The sequence below is a fragment of the Gymnogyps californianus genome, chromosome 8, assembly GCF_018139145.2.
Source record: "Gymnogyps californianus isolate 813 chromosome 8, ASM1813914v2, whole genome shotgun sequence".
Taxonomy (NCBI): domain Eukaryota; kingdom Metazoa; phylum Chordata; class Aves; order Accipitriformes; family Cathartidae; genus Gymnogyps; species Gymnogyps californianus.
This window is the reverse complement of record NC_059478.1, coordinates 29,792,490-29,811,859: the sequence shown is the minus strand read 5'-3', so window position 1 is coordinate 29,811,859 and position 19,370 is coordinate 29,792,490. Positions and strand designations below refer to the sequence as shown.

Genomic DNA, 19,370 nt, shown 5'->3' with positions numbered 1-19,370 from the left:
TTCAGGATCTGACAAGAACAGAATCAAAAGTCCTTGTGTTCTGAATTTAACCACTTAAAAATCTAATCTGCTTAGAAGAAATAATTTCTGTAATTATGGACAGAGAAATTATCTTAGATTAGGGAGGGACTAGTACTGTTATTCTTAGTCCATTACATGTTTCTTCCCCCTCCTAATGTCTTTTGGAGCTGCCAGGCTGTTCTTTCCATACCTATTAACAAATGCACTTCTTCACTCCAACCTGAGTATCACCAGATGCCTTGTCTTTGCCTTCTTTTTCTCATACCATCCGGATTTATGATAGGAACTATCTTCCTTTCTCCTGTCTGGGCTCAGACGGTGAAAACTTGCAAGCCACAGACTGATCCCCTGCTCTCGGTGCCCGTTCTTGGCCTGCCTCACTGTACTCGAGAGCCGCAGCAGCAAGGCAAGCCTCGCTGCACCACTTCGCTCCTAGTATGGAGAGGCCGTATGGTTGAGTTGGCACTGACTCAACATCGGCGTCGGAAACTGCAAAGACAAAATCCCAGCAAGAACAGACTCTTCAAGGATTTAAACCAGCAAACTCAAAGAGTTTCTACTGAACCTGTGGAAACTGAAATTTTTCGAAGGTGGATTTTCGGAGAAACAGTATTGCCCGTACAAAAGCAGTTCGTCTTCCAAAGGCCTTCTCCAGAGCAGAGGACTTGACCCAAAAATTCACAGATAGCAGTCAGCAGCGGCCAAACTATGTCTGTCTTCTTACTTGCCTTCTCACAGACTTGTCAGTGGTTTTGGTCGATACATTTTAAAAACAAGATTTTAGCTTCATGCGGACAACGTGTGTTAACTCCAACCCAAATACTGAAAAGTCTGAAAAGTTTTAAGGAAATACTTTAACAGAAGTTGTAACTGGCATTTCGGCAGCACGTCCGGCAGGTGGTGCCGGCAGTCCGACCAGCAATGGTTCTCGCAATTAGCTCCAGCCATTAATAAACAACCTGGTTTCTTCCCGTGGGAGCCTATGCACAAGATTTAACCGCGTTTTATTTATCCCAAAAGCTTGACAAGCCGGCGTTATGTTACTGAAATAATTTGGGACAGAGCATTCTCAAATATTCTTTGAAATTAATTTTAACTCAAATGTTCTTTGAAATTCATTTTAACTCTAAGCAATTTGTCACGTAAGTTTCTAATGTGCTGCTATACTCTCAGAAAATTCAGTTTGTGCTTGAAACTGCTGGAATTGGACAGTGTTCCATATTTTGTGTAAGTATCCTAACATCACGTCTGGCTTAAATTCATCCATAACTAGAGAACTAGGGTTTGTTGTGTGGTGTTAACTGCTTACCAGTCTCCGGGTGTTTTCAACAGCCCCGGCACTGCCTGCTCGGACACGCTCGGACGCAGGGTTCCGTCTCTTCAAAAAGCACCCGTACGATCTTTTGTTGTACCGCAAAAAGGAGCGGTTGCTGATAACAGTCGCTAGCAGCAACTCCTCCGTTCTAAAATTGAGTTGAACATTATTAACAAAAACATGCAGGCAACGAGTTGGGGAATTGGTAAAGCAGCCCTGGCTTCTAGGCCGTGCATAGTGTATTAATGTATACGGTAATGTCTCAACTTATGGATTGGATTGTCCTGAATAAGACCTCAGCAATACGTGTCCGATGGTGCAAAACTCTGGAAGTAACATACTAAAAATGTATTATTGCTTTAAACTTCTGAACTGTCAGTCTGTGGTGATCCCGAGAGGGAGGGATGAGGTAGTGCAGGCGAACACGGGGACTTCCACCGCCGAGCGGTGTCAGAGCCGTGCCGGGGGCGGCGCCGGTCCGTACCTCGCCGGTCGCGGTGTCGGGGGGGGGGGGGGGGAGGAGAAGCCGGGGAATTAGCGGGGAGCGGGGAGCGGCGCCGCATCGATCGCTCGGCGCTCGCGGGAGGCGCCGTATCGATCGCTCGATGCTCGCGGGCGGCCCTGCGCGGCGGCCCTGTCAGCTCCGGCATGGCCGGGCTCATCAACTTCGAGGACGAGGAGGAGGTGCGGGGCTATCTGGAGAATCTGCACGTCGAGTACAGTTACCAGTGCTTCAAGGAGAAGGACCCGGACGGTAAGCGGCCCCGCCGTGGCTCCCCGCCCGCCTCCCCGGGGCCGGCGGGATCCTCAACCCCGTCACCGGTGCCTTGCAGGCTGCCAGCGCCTCGCCGACTACCTGGACGCCGTGAGGAAGGACTTCGTGGCGGCGGCGCGGGTGCTGCGCGACAACTGCGAGGCGCACGGGCACAGCGAGAGCTGCTACAAGCTGGGGGCCTACCAGGCCATCGGCAAAGGTGGGCCGGGGGCGCGCCGTCCTGGAGCTCGTGTCGCCGCCTGCGCTTACCCGCCGTCCCGGTACCCCGCCGGCGGCTCCCTCTCCTGCCCGCATGCCTTCAGTTGCCTCTAAGCCCCTCCTGCCCGCTGCCCGCGCCGGAGCCGCTGGTGGCTCGGCACGGTGGGGCGGGTGTCGCGGGTTCTTCGCCCGCAGCACAGAGGCCGCCGGTCTGTGGTGGGCCCGCCAGCAGCGTGTACTCCTCTGTGTACGGGCACCGGGGCGGGGAGGGCGGCTGATGCCTGTGAGGAAACACAGCTCTTGCTTTTGCAAAGGTGCTGAACGCCTGCGTTTCCTCCTGGCCTTGAAGGAGGAACTACCAGTCCTGCCCCTCTTATGGTCACATCATAAAAGCTGGGGAAGGGTGAAAACCTTAAATTGCTTCCTTCTGAAGAATCAACTTTAGGTTAACCACGTGTATTATTTTTTTATAATTACGTCTGTATAAGTGGTAAGTATATCCAGTGCTGAATGTTGCTGTGTGTTCTGTTCTTAAAATTTGGATTTCTTCTTGGCTCGTTGTTCTTTTTTAGAGAAAGTAAGGAAGGAATAAACTTACAGACTGGTAACACTGCTTACATAAGAGGGCCCCAAGTCTGCCCAAAATGTATCTGCTGATACGGTAATGGGAAGCAGTTAAACTAGTGAGGCTTCTTCCAAATGACAATACTAGTAAGGAACATGATATTTTTACTGCAGTTCAAAACTAGTTACAGTCTCAGTGTACGTGTAGGTATACTGGCAAAAGAATACTTTGCCTAGTGTAAGCTATTAAGAAATCCATAGATGTAGTAGCAGAAAGAGTGTTTTGTGATTTGGGGTTTTTTTTTGTCTGCATAAGCTGTGGTGATTACTGGGGAGTGGAGGAGGGTTTCCTAACTCGAAGACATTAGCAAAACTTTTGTAATTGAGACAATGATAGTGTCTCTGAAGTCCTAAATTTTGACTGTAGCATCTAAAGTGAGGGATGCTGTATTTCCCAAAGAGCACTGGGAAGCATGCTGCAAAGCAGAGAGCTCCCATCTGTGTTAGCATGTCCTTACAGTAATCTTTTGGTTTCTTGGCCGACAGGTGGACTCGACCCAGATTTGAAAGCTGCCTACAACTCTTTTATGAAGTCATGTGAGAAAGGTGGGAAGAAGTCAGCAAATGCATGTCATAACGTTGGGCTGTTGGCCCATGATGGGAGACTAAACGATGATAAACCTGACCCCGTTGTCGCTAGGGACTATTACACAAAAGCCTGCGATGGCAATTTTGCTCCTAGCTGCTTCAACCTCAGTGTAATATACCTCCAAGGAGCACCTGGGGTCCCTAAGGACATGAACCGTGCTTTGAAGTACTCGCTGAAAGGGTGTGAGCTGGGTCACATGTGGGCTTGTGCCAATGCCAGTCGAATGTACAAACTGGGAGATGGCGTTGAGAAGAATGATGCTAAGGCAGAGGATTTGAAAAACAGGGCAAAACAGTTGCATAAAGAACAGAAAGAAGCCTCAAGTTCTTTAACGTTTGGGGAGTAAAACTGTCAGTTGCAGTTATTAAGACTGCAGTTTTAAATGGCAAGTGAACTTGTTATTTAAATTAGAAGCATACAGTTTTCACTTAAATAAACATCCTGTAAGTATTTGGATATGCAAATAAACTTATATTTTTGTGGATGCAACAAACGACTAATTCTGCTGTGCCTTTCTACATTTTTGAATACACAAGTTCTTAAGTGTCTTGCTTAGATCCTTCCTCTTCTTTAAGGAAGCCAAAAACTTCTGGCCTTTTGGAAGTTTATCCCTGTGGTTTCAAGTATGAAAGGCGCTCTCTCGTGTCTGGCACTTCACCATTGAGGCTTCTGCTCGGACCAGTTCTAACACACACACACAAAAATCACAGTTGCAAGGTAATCCCAGCTTGGACATTTGAACTGTGCCATCTCTCTTACAAGCTGAAGGTAACATTTGTTATCCTAATGTTGTATTTAAACTTGCTGATTTACTTACTTTGTTGTCATACCATCAAAACGGCACTTGTAACTAGGAGGAAAAAAGAGATTACTTGTTATAGGGAGAAATAATAATTTGATATCTTGCTCATGTTTAAATCATGTTTAATGTCATAATTTCATCTGAGAAGTTTTGATTTCTCAATTCAGTCTAAGTTTTACAGGCTGTTAGTATAATTATTTCATTTGTGGAAATGTTTATTTGATTGTAAATCAATGTTATGGAATTATTGGATATACTTTGATTTCTAAATAATTAAGCATTCAGTTGGAGCCAAGCCAAAAATTTCTTGCCCAGGAACATCTTCAGTGAAGAACTGGGTTCAGGAAAAATGGCCATGTAGGAAAGCTGTGAAGAAACTGAGGGGTGGATCACTTCAGCATACAAGTAAAAGCTGTTCTGTAGCAGTGTGCAGTCTTGGGATAGAGTTGTACTCGGCTGCTGTCTTCTTCAATGGAGGTCTAGCCTACAAAATTGAAACAGATGTCTGTTGGGTGACAACCTCTGAATGCTGGTGCTTTGCCATTCACAGTGTGAGCTGCATCCGTGTGTGCTCATTGATTTGAAATGCCCGCCTGTGCACACCCCTGCTGGGTGTGTGTGCCTGGCTCTATCACAGACCTCGCTTTACTGGGAACACTGATTTGCACAGGGAGTGCCCGCGCAAACCCCATTGTCACTAGTCTCCTTCCTGCTTAACTTCATGCTTTGGTGTTATACTCAATCTGATGACCGCTTTTTGCTCCCATCTGCCGCTTTTATATATTCATTGACATTTCTAAACATTGTGATATGAATCTTCTACAATACTCTACCCCCCTCCCCCCCCATGGTAAAAAGCAGCTCACAGTTGTTTTGTATTATCTTTTAAATAAAAAATAATATCTCTCAATCTGAAAAGATAGAAACAAATGCCTTGGTAACTGAGGATGAAAAATGACATTGAGAGTTCACCTACAACAGAGTTGGTGTTCAAACATCCTGATGTGGGATGGGGCACTCCTGTGCAAGTGCTGGATGTTACACTCAGTTGCTGTGTTTGTGCTATATACGTTCAGAACGCATGAAGAGGTTCTGTCAGAGCTGCTAACAATATGGACTCTCCAGTCTGAAATAAACATGACACCTGAAGGACCAGATAGTTCTGGATACTGGTTTATGCCACAACCATACTGCTAAAGGGATGTCACCTCGCTTGGCAAGTTAGCAAAGTACATGCATTCCTGTGTTTCTCAGCATGCCAGCATTTCAACTTGCACACAGCCATAGCAACAGCTGAAATTAAAGAATTACTTCTAATTAATTTTCAATATTTTTTAGGAGGAATAGTGAATTAAGTATGCTAGCATGTTTTCTGCTACCTACTGCTTAAAAAATTCAGAACATGCCAGATTTGCACAAAGAGCAGCTGGCTCTTTCTTCCTCCTCTTAGGCTGTGGCTTAAAAGTCAAGGCCCAGAACTTACTAATACGTGCAGGAGTAATTCTGTTGAGTGCAGTGAGATGGTTCCTCTGTGAGAGCTGGCGGCTAGATATTTACAAGCACTCACAGATTTCTAAATGCTCTAGATGATATGTTCTGTTGAAGTACCTGAGCCAAATGGGTGTTGTTTAAGAAGTCCTCTCTTAGTTCTTTCAAAGCTGTTCTTAAACATCTTTGTCACTGAAGCTTCACTATACTGAGAAAGCTTCAAAGTGTGTTGATTTATGCAACTCTACCATCACTCTTAAAGGCAGCATCAACAAAGCTCACTACAAGTGTCTTGAAAGGAAATATTTTTTTTTAAACAACTGAGATGTTTTAATATTTCTAGATCCAAAATTTAAATTTTACACTTACAGTGGATTTTGGGTAAGGGTAATAAATCACCAAAAGATGCAAACTGAGAGGAAAACCGGAAGATTAATCAAGTGTACAAATAAACCCTGATACTGTATGATTTTTTTTTTTGTTTTGCATGTGACAACCTCGAGAGATACAAGTGAAAGAAGGTTCTTGCATGTATTCTACTTGAAATGTATTGAACAATATCAGCAGTCAGTTTCAAGATGGCTGTACGTAGTTTTTCTTGTGGAATTATATTGCCCCTAGATTTCCATAGTACATGAAGTAAGAATATAGGAATAGTCTGTGGAATATAGGAATATAGCCTGTATTTTGAATATAAAAATCCATGGTGACCAGTGGAAATAAGTTTCAGTGCATTACAGCATCAAACTGACTAAAGAGCAATCATACACAGTGAGTGAGTTCTGAAAAATTGGTCCATAACATCCCTTTTTTTTCCCTCCAATGCAAATGTTTATAACCAGGAACTGTAATTCTGTGCTGGGCTCAGGCTGAATAGCTTGCTGCCGTGTAAAGGTTTCTGCTCTTCAGAGACTGTTGTGAATCCCACATATTTTCTGAGCTAACTTCCTGCTGGAACAAGCACGGATTTTGAGCTGCCTTCACGTGACGTTTAAGTCTCACCACTTTCGCATTAAACCCATGCTTATTTTGCTCTCTCTGGACAGAGAAATACTGTCCTTTGCTTGTACTGTCAACTTTTTTAACTGTGAGAAGTTTGTCCAGGCAGCATGTTGTCCTGGACGGTGCCTCTTGCTGTCTGCAACGATTCCAGGTCCAGGGGGGACATGCTGCTTTAGGCCCTGAAAGTGAGAAGCTTTTCCCTGGTCAGCTCAGATCAAGAAACATTTAAGTCACATTCAGGTGATGCCAAGCCCAAAACAGTAATGAGCCTGTACGGCAGGATGTACATAGAAACATCTCTGCCTATAGATCTTGCAAAGGAAATGGGCAGGAGAGACAGAAGCAGGAAAGAAAGGAACTTAATTAGCTCTGCTGGGCAGATGAGCTACAGGGGCAGAGCTTAAGAGAGCTGCCCCAGATTGTGGAGGAAGTAAGAGAGCTAGGAATTGGCCTAGACCTACTGAGTTACAGATGAGTATCCAAGGCGGGAGATTCCCTTTCAGACAAGGCAGGCGCACAGGTTTTAGATACGTTTAGCCTGAATGTTGTTTTTAGCATCTTGCCAACTGGTTTGTCACTGTGTATCTTGAGTGCCATGTGTGCCTGACTGCTTTAGGATTGCTCTCCAACACACGGTGATCACCCCTTATTCAGTTACACACAAATTGTTTTACTTTCCTGCCAGCTTCTGAAACATTATGTTCTATTTTTTATAATATAGATTTAGGGAGCAAGGTGCTAACTGATCAGACTTTGGACTCAAAGCCATAGCTTATATATATGCAAACCGTAACTAAACGTACATATTCTGAAACAGCTGTCTAAATAAGTAGGGCAGTATATGTAAATGTATTCATGCACTGACACGATCCTTTATGATTTTGGTGTGTATAAATATATGCAAAGTTGTGATGTGTGTGTATGTTTTGCTGTAAATTTACTGCTGATTTAGAACATGAATGCTCTGGTTATGGTCTGAATAAAGATACAAACTTACTATTGAAGTAAATAAAGCGGGAGAAAAAACACCACCAATTTGGCTATTGCCACAATTGAAAGCAGAATTGTTAGAATCTCATTGCACGCTGTCTGAGGCAGAGCATGGATGAATGAAAGGAGTTCTTCCAAATTAACTGCACTTTTAAAAGACTTCTTGGAAAGGATGTGCTTACTGCGGGAATAACAACCCCAGCGGCACAGTGCAGGGATGAAACGGGTGCACTGTAACGACAGATGGCAGTATATGAAAAACATTCTTGCGTACCGTGGGTGTAAGGCCTACGGCTCTTGTTTTCAGCAGCCTGAAAAAAAAATAGCAGTGGTGACAAAAGTGAGATTAATTTTTCTGTTAACACAGTTAATATTTTATGGCAGTTCAAGAAGGTAAAGCTCTTTTAGAGGAACACACTTTGCCTGATTCTTTGCTAGGTAATATTCTGGGCATTTGTTTCACTTGGGAAAGGTAAGTAAATGCTGCCTCTGCGGAGTGTAACAGTCTAGTAATAAAACAATTTGGAAGCCATGTGTTCAGAAGTAGGCAATTACAGGTGGCTCAAGGCGCTGGAGAGTTGGGTGACATTTTAAGCCCTGATCTTTTTTTTGAGCTTGTAATGCTCACTGCCTCTGAGCGGCTTGTTCAGATCCTCAGTCCAAACCAACCTACTGCACTAGAGCAGGCTTTCTTCCACCAGGACTAAGGATTGTCAGTGATCCCCCCGGGGAACTTCCAGTTGACGCAGCAAACGGGCACCTGGGCACATCCTCAATGAAAGTGACACGCATTGCAGATAATGAAAGCCACATATAAAGTGCATGTTGTGGGGAGTTTTTTTCATAGCACTTGAGAACTTGGAGACTTGCAGAGTTTACATATTATAAAAGGAACTATTTTCATAAAAGCTGTCAAGTGTGTTAGTACAGATAAGTTTATGAAGTATCATGCAAATTTGTACCATCGGTTGAAAAGGCAAACCCAAATTAAGGAAGGCTCTTTTGTTCCACTAAAACACCATCAAAAACAGTTTAAAGTGTTTTCAGGCTGTCTCTGAACAGTTTGCTGCCTGTTCCGGACACACCTATATCTTTTTTTACACAGATATTGATGATGCTATAACAGATGCATTAGATGGGTAAGGCCCTCTCCTATTTGATTATTTTCCCTCCAAAGCGACAAAGCATTGAAAAAAAAAAAGATCAGCCAGTCTCATTTCAGTGTATTATAAATCATATGCGGTTAATGCAGTCTACAGCAGAGACCATAGACTCTACTAATAGCAGTCTATTCTCAACCTAGAGATTATGTTCAGGAGACACAATCAAAATCCGTTAAGAGGTGAAAATTGTACTGCAAATCTTGGCTTATAACCATCTTGCTCTGATATTATGAGGGTATTACCAAAAGGCCGATATCTTCCTGCTCTTTCTTTTTACCTGATGTTACAAAGGCTAAATTTTATGTCCTCTTGGGAAGAAAACTGTTCCTCCAAAGCCTCTGAGGTCATAAACAAAGAGTGATAGATATGTGATCATAATAGCATACTTGGAAATACAGAAGACCTGTTGATCTCTTCAGGATCAGTGGATTGCCTAAGAAATAAAGGAGTTTATCTCAACTTCACAGCTCCTAAACCACTGTCTGCATTTCATTTGTTTGTATTGATCTAAGCATACAGCTGACCTCCTTTAATACAGCAGCAATATACTTCAGAAGGAACGGTGACCAACTCTAATTAATTAAATAGACTTATGAATACATGGCTTTAAATGATGAAAGCATTCACTGCAGGATGCTTCCTGCAGCTGTGAAAAGATCGCCAGTGGAGTGCTGGTTTTGTACTGAGATGCAAAAACCACTGGCGCCACATCATGTTGTGTCGTTAAGTGTCATTTGGATTAATTCTGGACAAAAGATGCTGTCGGGTAAAGAAGCTGAATGACATTGTAGAAACAGAAAAACAGACTTGTTCTGGTGGTTCTGTTTCTGTAGAAAAACAGACTTGTTCTAGTGGTTCTGTTTCTGTGTTATATTGTAATAAAAGCAGTTTTGCAGCTTGCTTACCTTTCATTCAGCCATCAGTAACAATTCCTCTCTGCAACGTATGTGTGAAGGTAGTTCTTCTAGCTTTACACACCTACTCAGATGGACAGTCTGGGAGACTTTGTATGTGTAATTGCCACACCAAGAAAGCAAGTTCCTTGTTACAGTACAAACTCTTTGTTCGGTGCAGAAGGAAATTCACTCTGTCGGCAATTTTTCACTTCATCATGTGAGAGAGAAGAACTCTCCCAGGTAGCTCTTCTCCTTTGGCAGATGGAGAAGGAAGAATTCCTCCTTCCCTTGCGCTTCCCAGCATCTCATCCACTAGACCTCAGAATGATACAGTTCTGCTCAGGTTTGGGCTTTTTTGGGGGTGAAGCAAGAAGGTAGAGGGAGGAAAAGGAGTCATCACATAGCAAGAAACAGATTAGAAAATAAGCAATATATCCAGTTGTATTATTATTGCAATAATTTGTGCTGGGGTAACACCCAGGGGTTCAATTCAGGTCCTGATATTAGGCCATTTGGGTGCACCCGTAATGACACCCCCAATCCAGAGACCCACAATCTAAGATTCAGGATTGTACAAAGTCCCTAGTACGTATTTGAGTATCAAACACTAGTATCCTGCTCTGATTTTCCAGACACTGGATCAACAATATGGCCCAGAATCCACACAAAACAGATTTCTCCAAGACTCTTAAGACTTCAATGATCAATTCTGTGCCAAATTTTTGATGTCTAATTTTGTATGCCATATCTGTAGCCTCCCAGTGCTTTCATTTTTCAGTATCCACACTTGAAGCAAACACAATAACCACTAATTACACTAATTTCAGACTATACATCTTTCTAATTTGTTGTTATTGCCTTCTACTCTAACACTAGTTACAATTACCAATGGTATATTTGTTCCAAATATGATGTTTTATACTTACAGCACACTTTATTTTACAGTCTTGTTTGTAATATGGTAATACGGCTTTGTAATATAGTCTTTTTTATAATCCTTTTTTTCCCCTAGATCAACTAGTAAGAAATTTGTGTGATATGGAATTATAAAATTAAGGCCACTTGGGAGTGGTGGTTTCAGATGGGGATTTGTGAACAGCATAATTGTAATGCATACATATGCTCCAATTCATGAGTATGGTGGGAGTTCTCTATAAGATCTCATTCTGTCTATGCAAAACTGAAATACAGTGCTTTAAACATACCCTGGCAAGTTTTTCTTAGCAACTGAGAGGCTTCTGGTAAAACAGAAGAAAGAAAGAAGATGAAAACCCCGCATGTTTATACCGCAGTTGTCACCCGCAGCATTCTAGTCCACTTCACCCAGTGAATCACAAGCAACAGAGTTGCTTTTCAGCTCACAGAGCCGTTACATACAGAGTTGGGGCAAGAAAGCCACTGAAGAAAAATGTTAATTGTTTGGCCATGATGTAATTTCATAACTTGAAGATGAGGCTAACCTGAATTTATGTGAGAAGTTCCTTATTCTGACAGTCCTCGTTTGACACTTAATGGCCTGGTCTGAGCATTTCATTGTCTCACAAAAAATACTGAAAAGAAGTGAGCTGCTTTCCTTCCAGCTCTCCTGCGACTGGAAGCATGCCATGTTCCTATAGAGCTTCCTGCCCAGGAAACTCTCATTGCTTTGCAACAACCTCTTCTGCAAACTCCTGAGAAGGAAACCTGTATTATCTCTATAGTACAGGAAAAGAGGACAAGGCACTGACCAGCTATTGATTTATTTCAGGTCACACGATGTCAGTAGGGGCCCAAACTGATTATTCTCCAAACAATATTTAGCATGGCAAGGACTTGTCAATTCTTTACAAGCCAAGAAACACTAAGACGAGAAACTGGCCTTTGAATGTTATTCTGATAATATTTGTGGAGTATTATTCTGGAAAGATGCAATAGCCACCTCAGCACAAGTGTTATTAATAACTGCTGAAGAGAAAATCAGAAGCTGTGACACTGTCAACACTGCAAGCAGTCTTGCTGTGTTACCTTCAGGGAAGTTATTTTGTGTGCCTCCTTAAATGGAACATTTTCCCTATGGCATTGTTTTGCTTATTTGTTCTGCAGTTGGTACAAAGGAAATACATAGTATCCTATTTGTCAGGTAGGCTGAGATAGAGTGACGTTAGCTGTCACGGGGACCCAAACCTGCCTCAGACTGGCAGCTCACACACATAAATTTTCTTTCCTAATTTAATGCCATCCTAATATGTGTGTTAAACTAAAGCCTATGGTTAGAATGTATTTTCTTACACAGTACCTGTATGTGTCCCTCGTGATCTTTAGGTAAGAATGTAAAGCATTCAGTCCTTTCAAATGCAGGATGATTTTGCCTTAGACATTGTGCAGTTGCAAGTTGGAACCTAAGGCTATATTTATACCATAGCAGAGCCCCGGAAGCATCTTATATGTACTATTTTCCCCATTATAATGTTTGGGGAACAATTTCAAGAAAGGGTTTTGATCAATGATTTGAATAAATAAATAACTTCCACTTGATTGCTATGAATATTTCCCCTCAGCATTTTGCAGTACTGAGCCAGAATAATTGCTGTCATCCCACAAGCAGATACATTGCAAGAATCGATGAGAACTTTGAGCCAAATTGTGGAAAAGTTTTCTATCTTAAAAGCACCAGTCGAAACGTTGCCCTCTGGAGAGCCAAAGGTGAGGTCCTTTGCCAGAGTGCAATGCCAGCATTGCACACACAACCTGGGAAAATGGCACATAGGGGCAAGCAAAGACACCTGGTGCTCAGGAGCCTACTGCTGACACTGCTGAAGAGCAGCAAGCTTCAGGCTGCTCACGCTTCGCTTAGTGCTCTTGAAAGGCATTAACGTTGCCTGGGGACATACATAAGGTGACAGCAAGAAAGTTAGTAACATCTTTTGATGTTTAAGTATGAAAGAACAAAGCTTTTTGATTCCGTTCCTGTTCACTGGGCTGAATCACAGATATTGTGAGACTGGGAAACAGATATAACCTTGAAAACTAATTGCATTGAACCTTAATACTGGAAAATTTTCTTTCAGAAAGGTCCTTGTGCAATCTGGGATGCGGGATATTTCTCTGCTTTTGTCATGACACCGCAAATTGATCAGATGAATGTGTGAAGAATTGATTGAGTACTCTCTGTGCTTGGAGGCTTGAATTAATAAGTGACAAACATAAATGCTGTTTCTTGTTAGAAATTGCTATGTGCAATACTGCTCAGCCTATGAATATAGTTAAAACCAAAGGGACTCTGCACACTTTCTGCAGCACATCAAGCATCACCTTCCCTCAGCTGGGACCTATGTGATTGTTTTAAAGGACTTGCTGGAGTGTAACTTAGCTTGGCCCAAACACTCCAAAAGATAGTTCATAGCAGAGCTGTTGAAGAAAAACAGGACCAAAATACTAGAGAGTCTGAAAAGAAGGGTGGGTTCACAACAGAGATGAGCCAGAATAAATTGCATAGCAGAGGAGTTATTTCTAGCTAGAACTTACCTGTCCTTATACAAAATGAGATCAACTGACTAATTAATTCAAAGTGAATTCTATTTTTTCTCATTGCTCAATCAGTAAAAGAAAAGGACAAGTAATTAAATTTGGCCCTTGAAGCATCTCCTGATCGCTGGAAAGCATCATATCAAACTGCTTTCTTCCCTGATGTCTCCAGAGTGCAGCAAGAGCTACAGTAACACTGTGTGCAACAGAAAGCCTGCTAGGACTCCTTATAGATGCTAGACTACCTTGTTTAGCTCTGGAGTTAAACAGATGACGATTTCCAGAGCTTGGTCCCAGGTATGTGTGTTCCTAAAGGAAATCATCACAATTCAAAGCCTATTTTGCTAATTTAATGAAGGAACCAGATCAAGATCATGGCATATTCCGATCAGGTCTTTCCTGGAATATAATCCCAAATCAGATCAAATTATCTCTCAGATATCTGCAAAGTGTCTGGACAACCTGAAAGAGAAATCATTCACAAGTTCAAGATCTCCTCTGTTAATTCCTTTACAATCCATATGGGGTGAAACTCCCAGCAGGAATATGCCCCTATGGCACCAACACATGGCTGTTAATGTGCATTTATTAAATAAGGGCCTGCACAGAGTTTAAACCCCTGTGGGGCAGAGGAGGTGAGGGCTGGGACAGAAACATAGTCTTTCATCACGAGCTTCTTCACTTTCTATCTGTAGCCAGGGCTGAACCAGTGGGTAGGTGCACACACACACGAAGGTCTGATTTTTGGAAACTGAACAAGTTTTTTAGTTCAGACCCAGCTGTGCATTTATTTGATGGGACAGCAATAGCTGTTTGAAGCATTCCCAGAACCAATTAAAGGCTGAAGAGTGCCCCAGCACTTTGGATTGCAGGCAGTCTAAGCGCTCAAAATGGATAAAAGATTAGAGCTAGCCATCTATATTTAAAAAAAAAAAAACCCTAACCCCACAACAAAACCCAAATGTTCTCATAATCTGGTGAGCCTTTTGTGTGCTGTCCTCTCTACATGCTGTTCAGCTGTGTTTTTCTTCTTTTCCTGTGGGAGGACTGTTCCCTTGGCTACCAGTCCTGGCCTCTAATAGTCGGCATTTGGACACGCAGAGCTAACAGGATGAAAACATTGTTCTGTTTTTCTTTCATTCCTGCAGGAGCACAGGGAACACAACTGGACAGGTTTCTGGTAGGCAACAGCTCCAGGTGATACCACTGCATCAAGTAACGTGATTCTGCCCTGCTGCATCCTTCCCTTCCAGGTGCTGCTCTGGTAGATCTCTGTATTTCTGCTGGCCACTGCCTTGTCAGAGCAGTGCTAACGGGAGGTGAGGTCTGGGGCTTGTTTCTCTGCCCTCCTGCACAGGAGACAGCACATGCTACCTTCAGCTGCTCCAGCCAGATGTATTTCTTTTTAGCCACGTGCATCATCAGCAGTAGATCATGAGGCGTAACATGCACAGCCAGTCTCATGCTAACAGGAGGGGCAGGTCACAGCAGACACAGCTAATACCTGCGAGCTATAATCAGTGTCTCTTAATCTTCCTGGCTTTCTGTAATTAGGACATTGTTGCTTTTGCATTAGAGGAATGAGGATAGTCTTGTCTCCTCTCGAGACCTCAAGGTCCCGCCTTCATTTGCCATCAAGTGCTCCATGAAACTCTGTTTCATTAAAGCCTCCACACAGTGACCTTTGCATAATAACCTGCTCTCTGTAGTCCCTCCATAGTCTGAGGCTGCTCTTGTTTAAATTACTGTTATGCTGAGGGAATCAAATACATCTTTTTCTCTACTTAAGTGCCTGGAGCAAACTAATGTCCTTCTGCAGTCATGAAACGCAACAAAGGGACCGTGATTCAGAGGGCAAGATGAGGCTTGCAATCTCTATGGAAACTGAAGACCAGTCTAATGACAGGGCAGAAGAGAAAGCAAGAACACAGGTCCCTCAGATGAACAGAAACCATCGGATCTCAGACAAAAGTTGAGAAAATGAGTCAATAGATGTGGTGAGTGGACGAAGAGTTGTACGCTAGGTAGCTAGGAACCTGGTAAGGACTTGTGCTGATTTGTAATCACCAAATCTCGTGGCACAGCAAAAGCAAATACGGACACCACTAATCTGTATTGGGAGAAAAAGAGGAAAAGTCACAAATACAGAAAGGCTATACTGCTTTTATATTTTTTTTTCCCCGTGTTTTCTGTTGTGACTATACCAGATGAAAATATGAGCAAATCTGATAATTCAGGGACATGCCTGATGCACATGCTGATCGATCCCATCTTTGTAAGCAGGGCTGCTGGCTTTGCCCGCCAGAAAGCCTCAGAGGACAGAGAAGGCAGCTTGGGGAGGAGGAACATGGGAGGCATTGGTGCAGGAGCTGCATTCAGGGTTTAGATTTTTTCCAGGAATTTGCACCATTCCTGCCTAGTTCAAGAACAGAGGGAAGGTGATTAGCAGGTTGGCTTGCTGAGCCTGCGTGACCTGCTTTGCATTTCTTGTCGGGAAGATGTGAGGGCTGAAACCTCTCTTTTCAGAGGCCAAAGAGGTTAAACTGTAGGGTCTTTCTGCACAAAAAGTGTTAGAGTTCTCCTTCGCTTTGGCATCCAGGAGCCGTAACCAAAGAACTGCCCTGAATCCAAGAGCATGGAAGTGCTGGGGGTCCAGTGAGTGGGTCCATTGAGTTAGGCAACCAGCCCAGACTGTGACAGCTCGTATCTTCCTATTAAACAAATTGAACTCTCCATTTTATTTCTGCAAAGCCTCTCTCCGTCTGTTTTGCAAACACAGCTATTTCCCAGTGCTCCAATCCTTTGTGATCACCCGATGACCTGGGGCTCTGCTTTTCCTGGTTTGTTCAAGAGGCACCACTTTCAAGCACGCCCCAGCCTTGTTCAGGGCACAGCAATGCACACTCACACCAGGCACTGCTCTCCAGCACATCAGCCACTGCTCACCAGTTTTCTGTCATGAAAACATCATTGTATTTAGATGCAAAAGTCATACTCTTTTCATTCTTGCGGATGGCACAAGGTAATTTTGTATGAATGTTCTCCTGGGGAAATCAAATTTTATTGCAGTACGAGTGATACTAAAACGCACCACACTGGGACACTAATATGCATACTAATAACGTATGTGCTATACAGAAACCTGGGCAAATTGAGCTAGAAGGGGCCTTGTGGTTATGCAGTCTATTTCTCTGTCCCAAGCCAGAATTATCTGTATTTATCATACCTGATAGCTATCTGCCCTGTCTAACGTCTACTGGAGGCTTCACAATCGCTGCAGGCAATTTTTTCCTGTGTTTACTGATCTTTCCAGCAGAAAGCTCATGATTTCCTCAACCACCACGAATACAATGAATGAATGTAGTAAAAGGACAATATGCAAGTGAGCAAGAACAACCCAGCAGCACAGATGCAGGAGTCCTGGCAGTCTAAGGGAAGCTCTACTTGGTTGAACATTTATTTACTTCAAGTTGACTACAGTAGGGTAGTGTCTAAACCCAGGCGAAGAACAACAGTCCTTTCAGCATGCTGGGAAGTGCAGACAAGATGTGATTCCTTAGCATCAGAGAAGATAACTAGCAAAGGGTCAATGTAAAAATGCAGTTCATTGCAATGAAAGAGAGAGGCAGAATAAATGAGAGTAGCCTGTCATACTAGTGATCAGAATTGGCCCAGATTTATTTTTCAACCGTGTCAAAGAGTAACTGCTCTTCATTTTTGTTGTTAGTGCTGTCATTGCAATAACATGCTATAAATTAACTGCTTTATTTACTTACTGGTAAGAAAAGAGATTTACCTGGCACGTGATATGCTGCTATTTTCACGCCAGTATGAAGGTTGCATCAGAAATCCCAGCCAGCTGACTAATATCTGGAATCAGAGGAAAGGCAAACAGTGGAAACCTGCTGCTCCCAGTTTCTGTCCTAGGAGAAGTGCTATAAAGTGCACTACATCCTGATTTATTTAAAATACCTTATTTGAAAGTGAAAGCTCTCCAATGGCTGTGGTCTATCTCCCCAGAAAAGAGGGCCCATGGCACAGTGTCCATTGCTGGCACAGACAGCCCTGCTCTGTCACCTCCCTGGGAAGCACAGCTGAGAGGCCAAAGCTGTTGATCTGACTAAGCAGCCTGAGATGATTTTCCAGCCCTAATCTGGTAAACATGCCTCTAAAGGTTTGTTTGATGAGATGGAATAGAGAAGAATATATTGTCCTTTGCAACGATGGCTTAATATATAATTTTTTCAGCCAAACCCTCCCATTTCAGACAAAGGAAATCAGAGGAAGCCCAGTGAGGACCGTGTGAAAACAGAACTCACACACCCACCCAGCTCAGTAAAAAGGCTCTTGGTGTGACCCAGAGACTCAGCTCATTTCCTTTCAAGCACCTCATTTAGCAGAAGGCCTCAAACCCCTTTCACTGAAACAATTCTCTTAGATTTCCAAGGGATAAAACACCGGATCCCATTTGCACATCCTGCCATTACCTCTTTGCACGAAAACGCTGAGCTGCCCTTGTCAGGACAGTGCTGCCTTATCACCCTCCCCAGAAGGGCTTTGGTCATATATATATAACTGAATTAATATTCACTTCATCCATCATGTCTCAGAGTTCACAATTTAAAATCCCAAGTGCTAGCTTGGTAGCTCCAGCAAACACCAGGAAGGATTACCAGAACCTCTGTAGCTCCTAACCCCCTTGCTTTGGGCGTCCCAGGTACAGCGGTGCTCCTAGGGAGCACCTCCGACCGTGGGCTGCTCCCCTTGGACGTAGCAGACTGATGGCCTCAGTCAGAGCACCAGGGGTAACAGACCATAGTTTCTGTTTAGCTCAACATAATGATTTATTGACGCAAGTAACAAATGCAGCCTAACGAAAAGAAAAGCTGCAGAAACACATTTTATCATTGACTCAAAAGAGAAATCAATACGTTCGTATATTTTAGAGGGAGCAATCTCCATTAAAAAGCAAAGGGATGTGACAACTGTATTCTTCGTACTTGCTAGGATCCCAAGGCTTCTAACATGTTTTAGTCTCTGCCTTAAGCCTCTCTCTCAAAAGCTGATGGACTCATACAAGAGATCAGCCCCATCCACCTGCCCTTACTGACCCCTGGAAACCCACAACCAATTACCAGTCCCTGCTGGGGAGGCACTTTCCCCAAAAGTACCTGGAGGAGCTGCAAGGAAGAGAAAGATTTAGAAAGATTTTTGCCTGTGAATGGTCCAGAGTGACTAGAAGATGCGGTGAGGTTCAATTTGACCATACTGACACACTACATGCTTGCATTTGCTCACTTAAGACAATAAAATTACACTGATGGGGTTTGTGGTTCCTCTGATTGCGAGGAGATTGAATGGGGCCAGTTCAGATTAAATGAACAATTTTAAGTGCAGTGCTTTGTGCAGGTGTTCTTGTTTAAAAAAAAAAATTTTTTCAAAAGAAACAGTGTAAGTCATTAACAGCTTCTTTGTCGTGTGATCGCTTGCAGTTTATTTTACTGAAATGAAAATTTATTGGGACATCACTGCAAATAATTTCACTGTTTTCCTTCTGCAACCAAAAAATACAAAGCATTAAACTGGTGTGAGGAAAAACTCCATCAAAGAAGGCAGTAGACATCACAGGAGTCCACAAGTGGCACATGCTACCCTGGCTCTAGGAGGCCAGTGAGTGCAGATTTGCATGGTTGCAGTCTCCCCCAAACTGCTGCTCATTATAGAGCCTTTTTCTATGGCAAAATCCACTAAAAGAAGTAAACTGCAACATTTGCTGCAACAGCTACATGAGAAAATGGTAGATTTTCTTACTGAAAACAAGGAACTCTCAAAGTAGCTCTGGTCATACATTGCATTTTGCACCTTAAATGACTGTGGCGGCAGGACTACAGGACTAATAGTAAGTGTGATGGAGAGAGGAACATTAACTGAGAAAAAGCACTTACCTAATACAGGCAGCAAAATCACCAGCAGAGACTCGCTGCCAAGTTCACAATGAGCTGG

At 43.1% G+C, this 19,370-nt stretch overlaps 1 protein-coding gene across 1 annotated transcript; it reads left to right on the top strand.

Moving 5' to 3' along the window:
- The first annotated feature begins 1,984 nt into the window (after positions 1-1,984).
- LOC127019088 (cytochrome c oxidase assembly factor 7) lies at positions 1,985-5,145 on the top strand. The gene is made up of 3 exons (XM_050901005.1): positions 1,985-2,090; positions 2,170-2,310; positions 3,420-5,145. Exons 1-3 carry the CDS (start codon positions 1,985-1,987, stop codon positions 3,866-3,868), a joined length of 696 nt encoding a protein of 231 aa, XP_050756962.1. The 3' UTR covers positions 3,869-5,145.
- Positions 5,146-19,370: the final 14,225 nt, after the last annotated feature.

Bases quoted from the DNA above. Each gene is read 5' to 3' on its own strand.
- LOC127019088 (XM_050901005.1), top strand. From the start codon at position 1,985: ATGGCCGGGCTCATCAACTTCGAGGACGAGGAGGAGGTGCGGGGCTAT. The intron at 2,091-2,169 runs GTAAGCGGCCCC...GGTGCCTTGCAG, and splicing joins CAAGGAGAAGGACCCGGACG to GCTGCCAGCGCCTCGCCGAC. The intron at 2,311-3,419 runs GTGGGCCGGGGG...CTTGGCCGACAG, and splicing joins CTACCAGGCCATCGGCAAAG to GTGGACTCGACCCAGATTTG.